This window comes from Aythya ferina (genome assembly GCF_964211825.1).
Source record: "Aythya ferina genome assembly, chromosome: 13".
NCBI lineage: Eukaryota > Metazoa > Chordata > Aves > Anseriformes > Anatidae > Aythya > Aythya ferina.
The window spans coordinates 9,552,722-9,573,042 of NC_140311.1; the positions used below are offsets into that span (position 1 = coordinate 9,552,722).

Here is a 20,321-nt window from a genome sequence, read left to right on the forward strand (position 1 = left end):
CCTTCTGCAGGAGGGAGCACGGCGCTGGGGGCAGCACCCGCAGTGCACACACATGGCTCGTGCCACCCTGGGGGCTTTTGTAACCCACGTGTCCGTGCCCGGTGCTCCCCGGCAGGCTGTTTGATGTGTCGCACAGACAAACACCCTTTGCTGGGCGCTATCAGGAAGGAGGGAGCAGGGCCACCTCTGTTGCTCTCCGCCTGTCCTTTGGCTGCACGGGAGCAAACCCTCCCTGCTCTGCCCTGGGTGCGCGGGGCCGGAGCCTCCGCCCTCCGCTTTGGGGCCGACCTTTACACCCAGCTGAAGGTCGGGGAGGGAGGGAGGAGCTGCAGGTGGTGGCAGCTCCCGTCCTGCCGCTGCCGGAGGTGCCGCGGGCTCCCGGAGGGTCTCGTGCTGCCTGGGATGGAGGTGCCGACAGGTGAATCCCCCCCCTCTCGCTTCCTAGGGCTGCGGGGTGTGCTTTGTCCCCTACCCCGAGCCAGGGAGAGGCTGGGGGCTGCCACCGAGTTGGGGGCTGTGGTGCTGCGTGTGGAGCCCTCACCCTGTGCTGGCAGCGGTGGCCGGGTGGCAGCCGTCCCCCTGTGCCTGCTGCGTGCCTGGGGCTCTGCTGCCAGGCACTGCTGGGCTGGGACCCGTGGCGTGGGGCAGCTGCCCTCCGGCCGTGCCACGTCGCCTTGGCCAGCAGGTGACGGTCCCCTGCGAGGTTTTGTTCTGTCCCTGTGTTCTGGCTCGCTCTGCAGGGCAGCAGCTCGTGCAGGGAGCTGCCACACGCCCCGTGGCCAGGCTGCGGTTGCCTCTCAGTGCTTTCTGGGTTAACCTGGCGTGCTGCTTGCGCCCTGCTCGCTGGGGTGGTGGTGGAGGCTTGGAGGCAGCCCCTGCCTGCGCTGACCCTCTGTCTCCCCGCAGAGTACAGCCGCTTCGAGTCCAAGATCCACGACTTGAGAGAGCAGATGATGAACAGCAGCATGAGCTCTGGCTCTGGCTCGCTCCGGACAAGCGAGAAGAGATCCCTTTATGTCCGGTAAGGCTCCCCCATCTCCCTGCCTGTCGTTGCTGCCAGCCCTGGATGCGCAGCACGTGGGGTGCCGTGCTGTCCCACCGCATCCCCTGGGTGTACGTGTGGGGTGGGACGGTTCAGCCCAGGCTGGCTTTGCACCCCGGTGCTGCTGGAGCTGAGCAGAGCTGTTACAGGGGCCCTCCCTCGTCCCTGCACGCATGTGAGATCTCAAGCAGGGCAGAACAGCCGGTGCCAGCTCCCAGCTCTGTGGCTGCTTTCCGCTTCTGATCTCGTGCCAAGCTTTGGGTCGAGGAGGTGGACCTTCCACCCGAGGGAGGAACTGCTCGCTGGGTCTCAGCGTGGGACCCACTCTTGCTTCGCCACAGCTCTGCTGGCAGGGAGGCCCGTTGCTGAGCGCACACACGCACACACAAGGGTAATGCTGTGCCTGCTGGGGGAAGCGCAGCAAACCCAGCGCTGCTGACACGAGTGCACCTTCCAGGAGGTGTCTGCGGTTCCCCTGGGTGTGCCCGGCAATTGGGAATGAGGAAGGAAAATGGCAGTGCGGCCTTACAGATGAGCAATGCATCCCTGGGCTGGTGCTCCCACGCCAGCTGGGATCACATCCTTGCACCCGTGCATCTCCTCTGTGGAGGACACGCTCCCCTGCCACTGCGGGGCGAGGGAAGGGAGTGTTACAAACAAGGCACAAAGCCTGCAGCGTGGAGCAGGGGCTCTTCCAGGAGTTCTTCAGGGCTGAGTGCTCTGCATTTTAATGCCTTTTGCACTGGGAGCTGCACCATGCAGGGTGAGCTCCCAGGGTGAGCGCTCAGGGGCTGGAGGAGCGGAGCAGGCCCAAGGGAGGACGCAGGCAGTGGTGTGAGCAATTGGCTAAGGCCCTGATGGCAGCGGTGCCTGGCCCCTCCAGGTATTGCCACCCACCCACGAGCTGTGGGGTGGCCCAGCCCAGTGGGGGGCTCCCCCAGCTTGGGGTTTCTTGGGGTTTCCAGCAGCCGGAGCAGCCCCGCTTGTGCCCCAGCAGCACGCTCTCCTCTAACTGCTCCCCACTAACTGGCTTCTCTGTCTCCTTCCCTGCTGGTCCTGCGGCAGAATCTGGCTGGAGGGGAGCTGAGCTCTTAGGAGGATTATTGCTTTGATCCCGAGATGTGCTTTTGGGTTGGAGCCAGGTGCGGAGCAGGCAGGGGTTAAGCGGCCGCGCGGCGCTGCCTCTGTACCTGCTGCACGTCCTGGCCATCGCGGCCCCGTGCTCGCTGCTGGCTCCTGCCTTCTGCCCCTGCCACCTCCCAGCCTGCTGCAGCGCCTTCTCTCGCAATGAGAGTCAGCGTGGTGACAGCTAACAAGTGATTTTAACTTGCTCATTAAAATAATCCCATAAATCCTCACCTTGCACAGCCTGTTGCGGATGGGGGTTGGCAACAGCAAGGGATGCTGCTTTTTCCCTGTGGTGAGGAGGGTGAGAGCTGGGGCTGCTTCAGCCTCAGCCTGCATCTCCTGTGGCGTGGCTGTGCTGTGCAGAGGGGCTTGGGGTGGTAGGGGATGGTGGTCCCAGCGTGAGCCCAGCCTGGCACAGGGGAGAACTGCAGCAGCAGGCTCCCGCAGCTCACAATTGCACGAGGCTCTGCAGAGCCTTGCTTGATTCGAGATCCGCTGTCGCAGTGACATCCTCATAAATGGAGCAGGGGTTTAGGCTGGGTTCAGCATGAAATGAGCGTGCAAATCTCTTGTTCCCTGCCCGGAGAGCTGCTGCACGCGCCAGGGCAGGCCTGCAGAAAAATGCTGCTCCGCTGTCAGGCTCCCTTCACTCTGCTTTTTAGCATCCCACATCTTTTGAGAGCTGCGCGCTGCTTGCTGGGGTCCTTACACAAGGAAGGGGCATGGCTGTGTCCCTCTGCGTGACTCTGGTGGCATCTACAGCCCTGTGCCAGACAGGAGCTGGGCAGCACCTCGCTGGCTCCCCCAGCTCACCAGAGGCCAGCCCGGGGCTCTGCCCTGCTCCGACGGCTGCTGCACGCTCCCCGTGAGCGTATGAGAGCTGCCAGGGCTGCCCCAGCCCTTCTGGGCGGGGTGGTTTCGAGCGCAGGTTCCCTGAAACCGGCTGAGCTGCTGTGTTGTGGACAGGACATCAATTACGGGACCTGCTACCAAACTGCTTGAGTCAGCCCCGCGAGGCTGCGGTGCGCCCCGTCAGCGGGGCCCGGAGCCGGGCACGCCACCTCCTCGTGCAGCTCCTTCCTGTGGCTGCCGGGGCTGCTCCTCACCCCGTGGTGCTCGGGTGGTGTTTTGGGGCCAGGATCATGTTCCTGCAGGGCAAAGTCCTCGGAGCCTGGAGCCGTAGTGTGCTGTGGCCCCCCAGGTCCTCACTGTGTGTGCTGCCGTGCGCGCTGAGGGTGGGCCCCACGGAGCGGAGACGCCTTGGGGAAACACCCCAGGGGCCCTCTGGAAGAGGTGCCTCATGCCTCTGCTGTGCCCATGCGTGGAGCAGGAGCTGGCAGCGTGACCTGTTTCTGTGACCCATCAGCTCAGGGGGCCCTCCTGCTGCCCACGGCACCTGGGTGACCTGTGCTTCGTACCTGCCCGGGGCTCTTCCTGCTGCGTTTGGCTGCAGCCTGACCTTGGCACAGGGGCTGCCGGTGCTGAATTCCCCGTGCAGGCACTGGGAGGAGCGGGGCAGGGCTGCCCTGAGCACGGGGCAGGGCTGCAGCACCCGGCCGGTGCCGTCTCCTCTTCCCCCAGCCCTGCTTGCCTGAACTCTCCCTTTCTCCCCTCCACGGGTTGCGGCACAACACTGTGCGCTCAGGGAGCTGGTGGCAGAGGAGGTGCACGGGGCGTGCTGTCAGTGCCCCATGCTGCAAAGTGAGCTCAGGGCTGGTGCTGAGCTCCCCGCAGCCTGTGTGCAGGCTCAGGAACCTGCCTGGCCTGTTCCCTGTGCTCTCTTTCCTCCTAATTGCGCTCTCTCCTTGCTCCTAATGGCGCTGGTCTGGCAGGGGCGTGCCAGGCACGCAGGCAGCCTTATCTCTTGGCAGGGAGCAGGTGCCTGTGAGGGCTGCTTGCCTCCAGCTGAAGGGCCCTGCAGTGTTTTCGCTGCCGGCTCTGGTGCCACGTGCTGCGCCTGGGGGCCGCTCTCGTTCCTGTTCTCCTGCGGGACCGAGCACGAGAGCCTCTCGGCTACAGCAGGTGAGCCACAGCCTTGGGCAAGCTGGAAAAAGGAGGGTGACCTGCTGGCTGAGCGAACCCACACGCACAGGACCTCATCCAGCCTTCAGGTTGCTTCATAAGAGATGGCCGAGCAGTCCCTGGGTTGTTCCTGTCCTGGCTGGAGCTATTGCTGGAGCTGTCTCTGAGGCTGATCCAGCCAAAATCCTTTTTTTGCAGCCTTGCGAATGACATCTGGTATTTGAACTCACAAGCTCTCATGCGGGCGGGGGCTGTTGCCCACTTGTGGTGCCTGGGAGGTGGGAGGAGTGCTCAGGACACCAATTCGGGGGATGTTCAGAAGGGGCAGTCCCTTTGGTAAGGTTCCCTCTGGGCTGGAGGATGATCTGGCACTTCCTAGCTTGCCCATTGACGCCATCACCAAAAATAAGGTCCTGCGGGTCGAGCTTGGTGCCTTAGCGAAAGGCAAACCAGGCTGGAGCTGTCCCTGCAGCCACTCCACATGGTGATTTAGCCGGTCAGGACAGGTGGGAGAAGCCAGGAGCAGGAGCAGCTTTCCTGATGGTGCAAGAATTGATGCTTCCTCTGCTTCCCCGGAGAGAGGAGCCCCGGCTCACCCAGAGCTGCCAACCACTGCCGGGAGGGAGACCTGCCCTGACTCCTGTCAGCCGTGCCGGGCAAGGAGAGGTGTCTTGTTAAATGTAGCGGGGAAGCGATTTTTGAGAGCGTTATCCAGGCAGCTAACCCTGCAGGAGGCTGATGCGCAGCATGCCTGTTGCTTTTACTATTTATGGAGCCACGGGTAAAAGGATTCAGCTCAAAGATCAATGTCACTTGTGCTGTGTCGCTTCAGACCCCCCTCCGGGTTCCTTGTAGAGGAAGGGGGTGATGAGCAGGGCAGAGGGGCTTTGTTCTTGTGGCTTTCCCCTTTCTCTTCTGCCTGGATGAGGCCGGCTGCTGGTGCAGTAAGCACCCGTGCTAGCCGTGCCCCAGCCCCTGCCACAGGGGAAAAACGGGGGCAAAAACAGGGCTCCCAGCTGCCCTGCCAGCAGCAGGGCCCTGCGTGACTGCTCCCATGTTTCCATTTCTTGCAGGATGGACAAGTCTGAGGAAAATAGATCTGGGTAGAGATCTGACATTAGTAGAAAGAGTTAGGAAGCCACTGAAAGCAGCTTGTGGCAAAGAGCTGCAGCACGGGTGTGATAACTCACACAGGAAGAGCATTAGTGCTCCTCTTCCTTGGTATAAAAAATTAATCATCTCTTCTGTAGCTGGATAGTTGAAGAATATTGAAGCTTCTCTCTTGTAAATTAAAAATTTGTCCTTAAAGGAAGTATTTAAAAGTCTGAAAAGGAACAGCTGGAGGAGCAGATAAACACTGAGAGGCGTTCATAATTCTCAGCCTCTGGAATAAAGTGCCGTGTACATAAATAAAAGTGAATGCTCCGCGTGCCCTGCAGTCGTCTTCTGTGTGACTGCTCACCAGCAGCAGGGCATGGCCATATCCTATAGCATCCTATCCGCCTCCCCAGCCTTCTTGGTTGTGGCAGAAGAGCGGAGCAGACGCTCTGCTCCCTTTTCCATGTGCAGTCTGCCGGCCTGCAGCTTTGCTCCTGAGACCCAGCTCACCCCCGGAGCCAAGTGGGCAGCTGGGGTTTTCCTCCCGTGCTGTCTTCCTGATGGGCAGCGGGGCAGGAGGTGCCTTCTCCGTGCCCAGCCGGGCTGGGAGGGTGTCATAAGGCTGGTGGGGGCGCGGTGAGCTTACAGGATGCAGGGCAGTGGGCGGAGGGGAGCAGGGAGGGCTTTTTGAAAGTTCGCCCTGGGGTACCGCATATGTGCTGTTGTATTCTTGAGGTCGCTGAGCTTTGGATGGTTGTCTACCTGCTTGCTAACCACAGCCTTCTTCAACATTTCTGTGGTTTGTGTGCCTCTTGTAACTGAAGTCAAGAGCTAGTTTGTTGGTCCAGGACTGTTGTTCCGGTGTTGCACACTGTTCATGTCAAGCACCTCACCCTGGGCTAGAAAGGGTGTGCTGGTGGCTGCACGGCATAGTCAGCTGCAGGAGAAGCTTTCCCAAAAGTTTGGTTTTAAATCCTCAAAGGTGTGAGGGTGGCAGTGCCCTAGGAGACCTGCAGTGCTGGTGCTTGTTTGTGGTCCTTGATGCTGCTAGGCTCGGTAGAGGAAGGTTTCACTCCTCTCTGTTCCTTCGCAGAGCTCTGTTTGACTATGACCGGACCCGGGACAGTTGCTTGCCCAGCCAGGGCCTCAGCTTCTCCTACGGGGACATCCTGCACGTCATCAATGCCTCTGATGATGAGTGGTGGCAAGCCAGGCTCGTGACACCCCATGGCGAGAGCGAGCAGATCGGGGTCATCCCCAGCAAGAAGAGGTGAGTGCCCAGCAGCAGGAGCTGTCACACACAGGGCCTAGGCCCCCCAGGCCTCGGGGCAGTGCCTCTGCGTGGCGTTAAAGGCGCTGTGGAATTTGAGCAGAGCCCGGCCCTGCTGCCTCTGCACTGCCTCTGGTAGCCAGACACAGCCACCCTGCTGCTCGAGTGCCAAGCCAGCCTTTGGAAGGCCTCCTGGAGTCAAGGGGGAGTTCTTCAATACACGTGCCCCATCTCCTCTGTCCTCCATCCTCCTAGCAGGAAGGCTGGCTTGTTCCCTCACCCCTTGGGTGAGGTTTTCAGCCTGCCCTAGTCCTGATCAGACCCTGGGCAGGTGCCACCTCCATCCCTCCATGGAGAGGAGCTCCCCTTGTGAGAGGGCCCACCACCCGTGGGTGCTTAGGACACCCTGACAGCTGAGGGGAAGCGTGCTGGGCCCGGCGGGGACAGCCGGTATGCAGGACCAGCAGCATCTCCCTCGTTTAACTCCCCATCAGGGTGGAGAAGAAGGAGAGAGCGCGGTTGAAAACGGTGAAGTTCCACGCCAGGACCGGCATGATAGAGTCCAACCGGGTAAGTGCTGGGGCTGGGGCTCAGGAGGGCGCGCCGAGCCGGTAGCTAGCGGGGGCAGGATGAGTGCCAGCAGCCGGTGCCGTGTTCCCACCGGCAGCAGCCGGAGCAACCCCACGGGAAGAGCAGCGCGATTGGACTCAGATTCCTCAGGCACGCGTCCACCTGGCTCGGCCCAGCACGGGTCCCCTCGACAGCAGGAGGGTGAGCAGAGGAGCCCGGGCAGATGTGACAGCACTGGTGAAGGACACCCGTAGTGGTGGCAGTGGTGAGGGAGCGGAGCACATCCCACTGTGGCCCGGGCAGAGCACTGGTGGCTGGGAGCTGACTGCAGGCAGCTGGTGCAGGAGAGCGTGGCTTCCCTCACACGGAGCGCTTGAGCGGACGGCCGAGGCAGGGAGAACGGCCTTGCTCCTCCTGCAGAACTGCTCGTTGGCTCATCAGCTTCCCGACATCCCTAAAAAAACACATTTTTCTCTGCACTTAATTTTTTTCCTGCATTACAGTTTTCATGTAATCTCCATGATTTCATTTAAGGGTAACCGCCCTGACACGGCTCCTCATTGTCTCTTCATTTTAATTTTCCTTGCATGCATTAAACACCATTGTTTTTTCTGTCCTCCCTTCCATCTCCATGTTCTTCACAGTCGATCAAAACGAAACGTAAAAAGAGTTTCCGCCTCTCTCGAAAGTTTCCATTTTACAAGAGCAAAGAGAACCTGGCCCAGGAGAGCAGCGGACAGGAACGTAAGTAGCAGCTGGCCAGAGAGGGCAAGCGTGCAATCCCCCCCAGCCCCTCTCCTGCCTCGGGGAGGAGAGATTTGGCACTTTTCTGTAGCCGCTGAGCCTGGCACCTGCCTGCATTGGCCAAACAGCGCTGTTCCTGCAAGGCAGGCAGAGGCCAGGTACGTGTCCTGCAGTACTGGCAGGTTTCCTCCCAGCACAGTCAGGTGCAGATTTGACCCAAGAAGCAGCTTCCCCCTTGCTGAATGCTGGTGGGAGAGGTGTTGACACCTTGTCCGGCCTCCCCCTCGGTGGCCGTGTGGGGCTTGGATCAGGTTCTGTGCCCTTCAGCCATGCCGTCAGCTAGGGAACAGCCCCAGCTGGAAATAAAAGCGGCGGCTTCTGTAGCGCTTGGGGCAAATGCCACCCAGATGAAGGACCTCACCGCTGAATTTCTCGTCCCTTTGCACCCACTGAAGTCCCAGCCACGAGACCTGTGCACAGGCAGGCTCTCCCAGCTGCTGCAAGTCCAGCTGCCTCTGGCCGTGTCTCTGTGCACGGGCTGGCTCTCTCTTTCTCTCTCTCATGTTTGATGTCTTCATCCTTTCACGACTTTACACTTGCCTCGATCTCCGCTCTGCCTCCTCCTGCTCTCTCCCGTGTGCTCTGGGCTCTGCTCCCTCCCTCTGCCTGCCAAGGGCTGCTCCCCTCCCAGAGCAAGGGGCCGGCTGAGCTGTGCAGAAGCTTGTCTCCTGTCCTGTTAGGGGCTGAGGGGTTGGGGATGCCCTGCCTGTGCTTCCTGCCTCCCGTAGACGTGCCTGTGGGCTACGTATTCCTGACAGCCTCAAAGCCCCTCCAGGGGGTGAAACCCCGTGGGCGTGAGGGACGCGTGCCCTCGCTGGCAGAGGCGCTGCCCACACGCAGCGGCTGAGGCACGTCTTCGGTAGCTGGCTCCAAATTTTGGGGAATACCCGGCTCTCACCTGGGCCCCGGGGCTCCCAGCGAGGGCAGGCTGTGCTGCGGCTCCTGCTGCTGCTGCTGCTTGCTCCCTGCAGGCCGGGCTGTGCACAGACACATCCCGGGTGTCGAGGAGGGTGGGAGAAGCGGGATGTAAGCTGGGGACACCTCCAGGCTTGAGAGCTGCTCTTTAATTTGGCAGAACGTTCGGCTTGTTGCCCCAAAATCCTGACATCAGGAAGGCTGGGGCCCAGAGCATGGGGAAAGCTGGCTGGTGCGGAGCAGCTGAGAGGCAGCTGCCAAGCACAGAGCTCCCCCTGCGCCGAGCACAGGGCTGGGAAGGGCTCGTTCCCCACTCTCCAGCGCAAGGACAGAACAGCCTGCCCTTGCCGGGCACAGCTGCTCACCTCACCCAGCTCCTCCTCTTTCCAGATGCTAAACTGCATCCAATCCTTCAGCAAGCGCCCGTGGGGAGAGCTGCAGTCCTTGCAGCTTTGAGCGGAGGAGGTGGGCGAGGCAGAGCCGTGCCCGTGCCCAGGTGGCAGCGCAGTGAGTGCGTCCCCTCCAGCTGCTCTCCTGGGCTGCACGCAGAGGGGGGTGGCTGGAGCCAGGCTGCTCCAGGACACTGCCTGTGTCCCTCAGCCAGGCTGCCAGCGGGTGGCAGAGACCTCAGCTTCCAGCCTGATGCTGGTGGTGTCCAGGAACCAGCAGAGCATGCAGCTGGGCTCACAGAAGACCCCTGCCTGTGGCGTGCTGGAAAATCTCTGATCAAACAGACCTATCTGCAGAGGACAGGCTCAGCCACAGGGATCTTGTTCCCTCCTGGCTCCCCTTGCTTTGTGGCGGGGTGCAGGCACCCTGTGCTGGAGGTGGCTGAGCAGCAGGGCTCCGGGAGGAGTTGGTGCAGGGCAGGGGTGCTGACAGAGCCTGGTTTCCATGTCGCAGCCCTCCAGGCTCAGGTCAGCGCGGTGCCTGTAGCTGAAGGTTGTTGAGGTGCTGCTCTCAGCCAGCCCTGCGGCGCAGGGACATATGGCACGGGCACGGGGCAGGCTTTGCTCTTTGCTAGCCCACGTCAGAGAAGCCTGCAGCCAGCTCCCTTGCCACGCGCTGCTGCGCTGCCTGTCCCGGTGTGCTGCTTGCAGCAGGGGGTCCTTTCCCCCTGGTTTTCGCAGCCTGTGCAAGTGCTGGGGCACGGGCAGCTAACGTGGGGAAAAATCTGCCCCCCTGCCATGCCATTAGAGGTACAGCAGTGCGCTTTTCCCCTCTAGAGAGGCTTAGGGGAGACAGATCTTCTGTACCTCATGGAAAAAAACAAGCGGGGCATCATAGAAACACCTCGGAGCTGCTTGCCAGCAGCTCTGCCCCGGCCACGCTTCCCTCCCAAGCCCTGGAGCAGCAGAGCAAGGGGCCCTCGGTGGCCTCTGGGGCTGGGGGGTAGCGTGGGCGCACCCGGCTGGGTGCTGGGGGGGTCGGCAGCACGGGGTGAGACGTCGGCACTGTGCTGCCCGTGTCACCTCCGAGAAACGTTTCTTAACCTCACTTGCAGTTGCAGCTCTGGGCCGTTCCGCACTCCTGTCACTAATGCTCATCTGGCTCTGTCTTCTTCTCCCCTCTCTCTGACCGCCCCTCTCCCGCGCTCTCCTCTGCCCCTCTCCCTCTTCTCGCTGTCTGTGAAATCAGGACTTCCCTGGGTTAAGTGACGATTATTATGGAGCAAAGAACCTGAGTAAGTCGAATTTCAATGCGCATCCTTCACTTTCCGTTGCTGGCATGCCTGGTGGTGCCTGGGGGAGGTTCGTGCTTCTCTGGGTGCAGGGCACGAGGAACCCCGCGGGCTTGCTGCCTCTCCCAGCGGAGGGTCCTGGGCTTTCGGAGGTGCTGCCTGCTGCACGGGAGAGGGGACGGGGAGTTTGCTTGGGGATTTCTGCCATGCCCTAAGCACGTGTGAGGGGACTGCCCGCAGCACCCGGGGGGAGCTGTGCCTCCTCCCCTGCACCCAGCCGGGCTGGTTGCTGGCTCTGCTCCGTTCTCGGAGCCCTGGAGCCGCTGGTTGCCGGTGGGGAGGTGGCTGTGCCCAAGCCAGCTTCCCTCAGGGGCAGGTGAAAGCATCTTGCTGCCTTCCTCTGGAGGCGTATGGTTGCCTGTGCGCTCAGAGCTCCACCACAACAGCTCCTCGGCTCTCCCTGCTGTGCTGCAGCTCCCTCTCCCTGCGTTCCCAAAGCCCCTGTGGGGCTGGGGACAGGCAGCAGCAGGGTGGCCGCCAGCCTCTGCGGGGAGGTCACAGCACTGGGATCAACCGAAGCAAGCAAAGCCCCGAACTCTGTCCCATCCTGTCACTGTCTTGTCTCTGTGAGTCCCAGCCCTGTCCCCGCAGGCAGGCTCCCCTGTCCCCAGCCCTCCGTGTGCATGCTGCACCCGCTCCCTCCCGCGCCTGGGCCAGCCCTGCCCCTCAGCCCCGCTCCCGGCTCCTTCTGCCATCCCTCCAGAGTAGCCAAGCAGAAGAAGCTCCCCCTGCACGTCCCCCGTTTCCCCCTGAGAGTGACAAAGGGTGAGAGATGCCATCCTGCCTTGGCACCCCGCTCCCAGGACCCATTTTCTCCGTGCCGCCGGTGCCGCCTGCGTGCCGCCTGGCTCCCTGCCCTCCGTCACTAGCGCCGGGTGACAGCTCTTGTGCCCGTGGCGAGCGCTCAGTCTCAAGGGGGTCTCTCTGGTTGCTTTGCAGAGGGCGTGACATCAAACACCAGTGACAGCGAGAGCAGTTCCAGTAAGTGTGCGCCTCTCCTGCTGTCTCACCTCTGTGTGTGTGTGTGTGTGCGCTCTCGTCTCGTCCTGTCCCGGTGGTGTTTCTGTTCGGAGGCTGGTCCTTCCTGCTGGTGACACCAAGATGCTGTGGCCAGCTCCCTTCCCAGGGGTCAGGAGCAAGCCTGGCTGGTTCCCCGGGCTCCCCTGGCCGTGCAGAATTGCTGGCAAATTTCCCAGCCCACAGAGGACCTGTCCTCGGCAATGGCCAGGTGCTGGGTCTGAAGCATGAGTGGCTCCCAGAGCCTGAGCCTGTCTGAGAGCATTTTGGGTCCAGCTGCAGCCAGTGCTCCCGTTAGCCCTAGCAGGTCCTCTGAGTACCTGCAGCACACCCACCGGCTGTGCCTGCCCAAGTCCGAACGTGCAGTGGAGGGGAGGGAAGGAGGAGGCCAACCCCAGAACTGATGTGTGAATAATTACTGTGAATAACGGGCTGATTGCTGGGTGGGCGTGAGAGCCCGTCCCCAGGGTCTGAGATGGTTGGGTTGGAAAGCTGCTGGTGCTCACGTGCCTCTCCTTGGCTCTGTTTCAGAAGGACAAGAGGACACTATCCTGTCATACGAACCGGTGACACGGCAAGAAAGTAAGTCCTGGTGCTGAGCTGTCCTGCTTGGGCATGGGCATCAGAGCCCGTGCCCCTGCTCACAGCTGCACTGTGTGGGTAGCGAGGGCGATCTTGCCTGCCCCTGTGGTGAGATAGAGTGAAAATCAGTGGCGTTTCTTGGCTGCTTGCTTCAGTGCGGGGCATTTGCATGCAGCAGGGGACCTGCGTGCACACCACCTTCTGGGTGTTTCCCTGCCCTCGTTCACAAACCCTTTTGTAGTCACCAAAGAAGAGTTGCAACCTGGTCTGTCAAACAACAGCCAAGGGAGAGCCAGAGCTAAAACTGAGCTGGGTTTTGGTCCCCAGCTGAGGGTGGGATCATTTCTTCTGCTCCAGTCCCCTCCCTCTCACACAGCCTCAGCTCCCCTTTCACAGGCTGAACGAGGGGAGCGGAGCGGAGGGGCAGGCGCTGAGCTCTGCTCTCTGGGGACAGCGACAGGACCCGAGGGAACGGCATGGAGCTGGGACAGGGCAGGGTCAGGCTGGGGGTTAGGGACAGGTTCTGCACCCAGAGGGTGGTCGGGCACTGGGACAGGCTGCCCAGGGACGTGGTCAAAGCCCCGGACCTGCTGGAGTTCAAGAAGTGTTTGGGCAACGCTCTCAGATGTAGGGTTTGGTTTTTGGGTGGTTGTGTGTGGAGCCAGGAGTTGGACTCGATGATCCGTGTGGGTCCCTTCCAACGCAGGATATTCGGTGATTCTGTTCTAGTCCCTGCCTCAGCAGCCTGTCCTTGCCAGGAGCAGGATCAGACTCTTACAGCCCTCTAGCTCACATCCAGATGTCCTGGCTGTCTGCTTCATGCCCCGGGCAGTGGAGCAGCTTGGCTGATCTGCGACCTGTGAGACCCTCGGCACCTTCCCCGGTGTGCGGGCGGGCGCCTGCTGCCCCGGGGCAGCTCCTTCCCCTGGGTCAGCCTCGTGCTGGCAGGGGGATGGAGATGAGGAGATGCATTCACAGCAGCATTTTGCCTGCCCACACAGATCATTAGGGTCAGACCAGAAAGATTTTGAATACATCCAGGAGGAGATAAACTCGCATGGGGCTTCCTGGAGCGCAGACCTGGTCTCACAGTGTGGTTTGTGTTCGCAGTTCACTATGCGAGGCCAGTGATCATCCTGGGGCCGACGAAGGACCGAGTTAACGATGACCTCATCTCCGAATTCCCACACAAGTTTGGTTCCTGTGTGCCACGTAAGTCCCAGCAGGTGCTTGGGCCTTGCCGCAGGGAGGGGAGGGCGGTGGCTCAGCGACCTGCGGGTCCGGGCGTGAGGAGGAGGAGGAGGAGGAGGAGGGCTTTGGGGACACAGGTTTGGTGTGGGTTGCTCTGGGGTCACTCCTGAGGCCTGCTCTCCTCCAGACACCACCAGGCCTCGGCGCGAGAACGAGGTGGATGGGCAAGACTACCACTTCGTCGTATCCCGAGAACAGATGGAGAAGGATATTCAGGACAATAAGTTCATAGAGGCCGGGCAGTTCAATGACAATCTCTACGGGACCAGCATTCAGTCGGTGCGGGCGGTCGCAGAGAGGGTGAGTGTGAAGGGCTGAGCCTTCCTGAGGCGGGGGCTGTCACTGCGCCAGGCGGGGTCTGGCCCAAGTCATGGCCAAAAAATGCTCAAAAGCCCAGCTCGTGTTAAGGAGTTCACAGGACAAAGGTGCCTGGCTGCTCTCAGAGGAGCCAAAATGTTTCCTGTGCAGGACTGCTGGGGTGTGCTGATGACTCGTGAACAGCTTTTCAAGCATTCAGAGAAAAAATCAGTCCCCTCACGTTGCTGCTGTCCTGCCCTAAGCAGATGGGAATGTGAGGGCACTGGGAGTTGGCCCGTGTCTCGGGACTGGTGTTTCATCTCTGTGGCTCCTCTCTTTTGCAAGCGCGTCTGTATGAGCAAGCTGTTTTCTGCGCAGAGCAGACTGTGTGGGTAGGTCTGATCCTGATCGTCTCCTTTCCAGGGGAAGCACTGCATCCTGGATGTATCTGGCAATGCTATCAAGAGGTTGCAACAAGCACAACTTTATCCCATTGCCATTTTCATCAAACCAAAATCCATCGAAGCTCTCATGTAAGTGTAACGACACCTGCTGTTGCCTCTCCGGGGTGAGCAGCCCTGGCAAGTCAAGGGTTCGTATTTCTGCTGCCTCTACTTTTTAGAAAGCAGCAGAGGTGGTTGCTGGTGCTGGAATTTCCTTCAGCTCCTCTTTCCTTAAGAATTGCTGGGCCCGTTACTGTCTCTGCAGTGTTTTTCCACATCCAATGCCATGGTGCATCCAGGCTCCATGGATTGCTGTGGCTTAAAGCCCTTTGTTTGCACCAGAGGATTTTCTGTGGGCAGTGTAAAAATGCTCGCAAATATGCCTAATGTAACCTGCTCACCTGGGCCCTGAGACCAGCCAGGAGAGCTGCTGATAGCCCAGGGTGGTGGATCACAGCTGGAGGAGACATTTCCTGTGCCCCTCAGGGGAACTTTCTGCTGCTCCTGCTCATGGCCCTGGGAAGCGAAAGCTAGGAAGGGTGTGAGATCTGAGCTTGCAAATCTTCCAAGTATCAACAGAGAATGTTATCTGTGGGGAAATTCTGTAGCTAGAGATGGACTTTAAGGTCAGAAGAGAATTCTGCTGGTACTAAGGGGACTGGGAAAACCCCTTCTCAAGGCAGCAGTGGTAGAATTGTTAATTCTGGTATTACATGAACGTGAGGGAACCTAGGCAAGGAGGGTGGTGATGGGCTTTGGAAAAGCAAGGAGATTTTTTTCAGTGGTCTTGCAAATTCAGAGGATTGCCTGGACTTCCATGCATTTCTGTGTTATGGTGCAGTGGGAAGAACTTCACTGCTGGAAGTTGGGCTGAACTGCCAAGGCAATAAAGAGTGTGTGGGGAAGGTTCTTGCCTTTGTAAACTGGGTCTCATGCAGCTTCCATTTCTGATGTGCGGAGGCTTCCCAGGCACCCTGGGTCTGTGGGATATTTTTGCTTTTGTTCGTTGCTAAGAAAGAGAGCTGAGTTTCTATTTTTTGTGCATGACAGGGAGATGAACCGGAGACAGACGTACGAACAGGCCAACAAGGTCTTTGACAAAGCCATGAAACTCGAGCAAGAATTTGGAGAGTATTTTACAGGTGAGTGTCCCGAGTAGGTTTGTGTCTGATTTAATATTTTCTCGCTGGCAGCCGTGACCTCTGCCAGCACTGTCTTACTGCAGGGTCATGAGAAAATGTCCAGCTTCATCAAAGCAAAAAGAGATGGCACTCTGCCAGCATGGCTGTGCAAAGGGACTGCTCAGAGATCAGCGGATAAGAGTAAACCAGCTCTAGAGGAGAGGAGCTGTCAGGCAAGATTTTCGGAGTTTGTGAAAGCCTATCACCAACTTTAGTAACAGTAATTAAAAAAAAAAAAAAAAACAGCTCAGGGAAGCACAGCATAGATTCAAGGTGCTATAAGGCTGCAGGAAATAAAACTCCCTACACTGGGGAGAGGGGAGCATTTCCAAAAAGAGAAGAGTCTTTTTAAAGAGGAAATGTAAGAATTAGTGACCTAAATGGTGGAGACTGTCCAGGGTTATTACAAAACATCTTCCAAAAAGGACTGGAAGTTTGGCTGACTTCCTAAGTAGTCTTTTCTGAAAGTCAGGGGCTGCCTGGTAGTTCGTGCTTGCAGGGATGAGCTGCTCATGGCAAAGGCATCCTAGTGCATTAAGGAACTAATGTTTGTAGCATGTGGTTAATTCTGGAAAATCACGGACAGGCAGAGAGGCAGAGGAACTGGTCTTCCTTCTGTTCTCCATTGTGGTAACTGTTTGCTCTAAAGCTGAGGAATGATAATCCTGTCAAATACTGCATTGCCCACCTAACAGTTACCATGAAAAATCACAGGCAGAATGTTTTCCAAAAATGGATCTCTGCAAATGTATCAGCACAAACAGCATAAACGCCTTCCCCAGAACTCCTTTCTTAGGGAGCACTTCCAGAGCTGCAGGCTGCTTTTCCAGGAAGAACGCAAAGGAAACACATGCCGTAGTTTTGCCAAACCCTCAGCATGTCCACGTGAGGCTGCACAACAGCAGTAAGCTTGCAGTTGACCTGAGGAAGGAATGCTCTTGGCTGAGCCCCAGCCCAGTTGAAAGCAGTCAGTAATGGGCAGTAAGTTGGGTGCAGTAGGAAGTTCTGTGCCAGGAACTTATAACTGGGGAACAGAGACACTGGAGGACAGCCCTGGCTTGGCTGCAGAGGTAGGCAGAGTTACCAGAAAGCGCTGGCCCACCGTGTACATCTTCCTCTCCTGATGTAGGGAACACAGTGAAGTTCTTAGCGTTGCATCCGTGCTAAGCAGCAGGACTGCAGCTGGTCTTTGGGAAAGCGTTACTGCTGGGAGCAACACACATAAGCTGGCCTTTTCCAGCACGACAGTGCTGCAATTCCCATCCCGAAGTAGAGCAAGTAACAAACACGAGGAGTCCTCAGCAGGAGACCAGGCTGGATGGACAAATCCAGCACCTGAGGGTATGCGCTGGATAATCCGAGCAAGGCTCCTCCTGCGCATCGCAGCAGAGCAGGGGCACGCATGGAGGCAATTACTCTGGCCGAGCTGCTGTGCCACTGCATGTTCACACCCTGCCCTGTGCCGTGGAGCCTCGGCCAGCTGCCCAAAGCCTCAGCACGGCTGGGTGACACGGTTCGCAAAGCTGATTAGCAGCCCTTGTGGAGAGCCTGGCTGGCACTTCACACGCGCGAGTAGCTGTGCCAGCGTGGGATCAGCCCGATCTCTCGCTAATCCCCTTGGACACGCTGGTTTAACCCTCTGTGTCACCGCGTGCCTGTTACAGCTCCTTTGACATGGGCTGTGCTGGTCGTTGGCTGCGCTGTCCCGGCCCCTTGGCTGCAGAGTGAAGGCCCTTCCCATAGCTCCCAGCTGGGAAGCCGAAGCGCTGCCCCACGCTCAAGGTCTTCCTTGTTCTTTCCTCTTTCAGCCATCGTACAAGGAGACTCTCTTGAAGAGATTTACAGCAAAATCAAACAGATCATTGAGGACCAGTCCGGGCACTACATCTGGGTCCCGTCCCCAGAGAAACTCTGAAGATGACCCCCACCTGCTTCCCTGTAAGCAGAAGACCTCTGAAATCCCACCCCACCCGAGCCCTCTGCCCCAAGGGGGAGGATATGAAAACTATTCCTGCCCCCTTTTTTAGATCGTCGCAAAATTGAGTTTTCTAGTCCTGTTTCTTTTGTTGGGATGAACTGATCTCATTCATCACGTGACTGTTCCTACCATTCCTGCATGGACCTTCCCACTGCTCCATTAGAGACAGATGAGAACCCATTCAAGAGTTGTTTTTTATTATTATTATTATTATTATTATTATTAACTAAACCAAGAATCAAGATGGGAGGAGGCGGCTAAGGACTAATGTAAGAAACAAGTGAAACAACGGACTCTGAGAACATGAGCTGGTATCAGAGCTCCAGGGGCATTTTTCCAAGTGTGACTGTCTAGCAGCTCTGAACAGTGCGACAGAAAGGCAGCAGAAGGCATTTTATTTATCTGTATATGTAATTTATATATAATATAGAGAAAGATATTATATATATATTATATATATGTGTGTGTGTGTGGACTAGGAAACCTGAGGGACCTCTTAAAAGGTACTGTATCATTGCAAGGATCTTTCAGTTTCTTTGTCCCAGCCGCTGGGCACAGGGAGTCCACTTGGGCAGGAAGAGATGAAGCCGGTACCACGTGCTTTGGGAGCGTCTCCCGTCCGCGCCGGCCTCCTGCCAGCCACCCCAGGCCTGTGAGCAGAGCAGAGACCGGGACGCTGCGTCTGCAGAAGGGACCAGAGGTCCAGAGCGACCCAGCAAGGAGCAGCGGCCGCTGAGCTGGGTGAGGCCGGGAGGCATTGACTGAGCAGGAGGCTGCAGAGCAAGAGAATGGCTGATGCTACGTATTAAATTGCACATTGTTTTACACACCACCGTACGTGTTTGCATGAGAGGTTTCCTTTTGGTTCTATTTTTTTAAGCTGATGTTAAACCAAAACCATATTGTGTTGCTGTGTTGGCTTTTTTTTTCATTATCCCATTTTTTTTTTCTCTTGTTAATAATGAACTGAACGGGTATAAAATCCAGTTTTTTAACTTATTTTTTAAGCTGGCTCTATTGTAAATAGAATCTAGACCTGCGGTGTTTAGTTAGGAAATACTCTACCAGCCACATGAAACAAATGTACTCGCTGTCCTGTGTTGCTGTGGAAAACCTGGGAGAGGGGCTGGCCCTGCACCGGCGGTCACAGGCGCAGGGATTCTGGCTTGTGGCAGCACGCTGGCGTTAGCCACTGACAGGAAAAGCCCCCGGCTGTGCCTTGGATGGATGCTCACGCTTTTCCAGATCAGTAACAGCTGAGCAGCAACAGAAACCCTCCCTGCCCCCCTCCCTGCGTGCCAAATTCACCGTTCTGCTTCCTGTGTGAGCGGCCGTGGCCTTGCCGGAGGAAGGGCCGTGCTCCCTGCACTGTGAGCTGGGGAGAGGCAGGGAAGGGAGAACCTCGCCTGGTTCTGCCCCTGACACCTCTGCAGGAATCCTCTAACTGAAATTGGGCTCTGCTCCCTCGCTCAAGTTCACCTTGGGAACCTGTCCTGCCGTGGGGACGGGGCGATGCAGCTCTGCGCTGGTCTCGGTGCACTGCGAGGGAGCTGCAAGCGCTGAGACAGTTGGCCCAAAATGCAGAAGTGTCCAACCTGGAGGAAACTTTGGTCTTTGCGTTGGGGTGGGGCTGCACTGTGGGAAGAGAGCCCTGTGGCAAGCTGTGGGGAAACTCTCACAGCCGCTGAGCTTGAGCTGCTTTTTCAGGTACTCATAGTACAGGTAGAGGAGCCCTCTGTCCTTACAAAGACCTTGCCAGTGCTGTTTCTCAGACATGCACCAGAACAAAGGCAGTCGCCGTGAGCATAAGCAGGTAAGTCTTGGCCCATTCTGCCTCGCCCTTTTATCCAGGGGTAAGTGAATGCACTGGGTGCCAGGCCCCTTCCCCGATGGATTTGGTTAGCGGTGTCAGTGGGTGCACAGCACACAGGGCACAGCGCTCAGACCTGCTGTGAGGTTGTACGGGTGCTCTGGTGAGAAGCTGCCCTGCCTCGAGGAGCCCTGCAGGGACTGAGCAGCCTCCTGGGACAGAAAGCAGGGCCGCAGAAGAGGCGCTGCTGCTCACACAGGAGCGGAGGAAGGATTCTGCTGCCAACGGGACCTGCCCTAAGGGAGCGAACTTTTGGCCGTGGATCCCTGTTCAGCATCCAGCGCCCTGCCCCGCTGGTCCTGCTCCAGGGGCTGTAGACATCAGTCTCTGGAGAAGTGGAGTAAGTGAAACAAAAGTGCTTAAGATGCTAGACACACGGTTGGTTCCTGTCTCGTCTTTTTTTCTAATAGCCTGTCTCCCTCTCATTAAGTCACATGGAGAAAAAGCTGATGTACTCCATGGCATAGCTGACAGTATCGAATCGATCATGACAACACTAGTTGGTTACCAGTGTTTCTTCCAAGGAGACGTATATTTTTAATAAACAGAGAGTTGCAAAGAACTCTGTCTTTGAGACCTTCTTGTGGAGTCTTTCATTGTGTGTCAGGTCTGTTTTCAGATGCTGGTCTTAACAGTTATCGATAGGTCCCTCCACAGCAAATTTAGGTGTTGAAAGCGTCGTACTGTTTTGTTTTCTTTTGCTTTAAAGAAGTTTCATACTATGAGGTGGTCACTGAGCACTAGCCTAAAAGAGAAAAGGAAGTGGCCGCCTTTATTTCCAGCCATAACCAGGCCACTGAAAAGCTCCCTTGGGTTGCTGTCACACAGGGTGATTTCAGTTTGATGAGCTGATGCAGTAAATGTATTTTGGGTTGCAGCTTGAATCGTATGGAGTTTGCTCTGTGAAGGTGGGTCAAATAATAGGGTTTGTGTGCTGCTACATCGTTTCTGTGTTGGATGGAAAGGCAGCAGAGTGTGTGTATGTATGCCTGTGTGTATACATAGCCCAGCTAATACAGAGCATCCTTCTATGGGTTTATTTATACAGCAGAAGACAAGCTGTAAATACAACAATTATCTTTTTCTAGTATTTTAAAATACAGAGAACAGGA

The 20,321-nt window shown here is 57.7% G+C and overlaps 1 protein-coding gene across 7 annotated transcripts in view; it reads left to right on the forward strand.

Moving 5' to 3' along the window:
• DLG3 (discs large MAGUK scaffold protein 3) overlaps positions 1-19,781 on the forward strand; it is a 74,041-nt gene extending 54,260 nt beyond the window's left edge. For 3 of the 7 annotated variants that reach the window (XM_084534481.1, XM_084534482.1, XM_084534483.1), the window contains 13 exons: positions 907-1,021; positions 6,384-6,560; positions 7,055-7,130; positions 7,228-7,331; positions 7,775-7,874; positions 10,488-10,533; positions 11,530-11,571; positions 12,139-12,189; positions 13,300-13,401; positions 13,568-13,740; positions 14,161-14,270; positions 15,231-15,322; positions 17,170-19,781. In XM_084534481.1, the coding sequence (XP_084390607.1) occupies positions 907-1,021; positions 6,384-6,560; positions 7,055-7,130; positions 7,228-7,331; positions 7,775-7,874; positions 10,488-10,533; positions 11,530-11,571; positions 12,139-12,189; positions 13,300-13,401; positions 13,568-13,740; positions 14,161-14,270; positions 15,231-15,322; positions 17,170-17,276 (1,295 nt within the window). In that variant the 3' untranslated portion in view covers positions 17,277-19,781. The remainder of the gene's footprint in view (positions 1-906; positions 1,022-6,383; positions 6,561-7,054; positions 7,131-7,227; positions 7,332-7,774; positions 7,875-10,487; positions 10,534-11,529; positions 11,572-12,138; positions 12,190-13,299; positions 13,402-13,567; positions 13,741-14,160; positions 14,271-15,230; positions 15,323-17,169) is intronic. The other 4 variants (XM_084534484.1, XM_084534486.1, XM_084534485.1 and 1 more) reach the window with 2 other exon arrangements.
• The last annotated feature ends 540 nt before the right edge of the window (positions 19,782-20,321 follow it).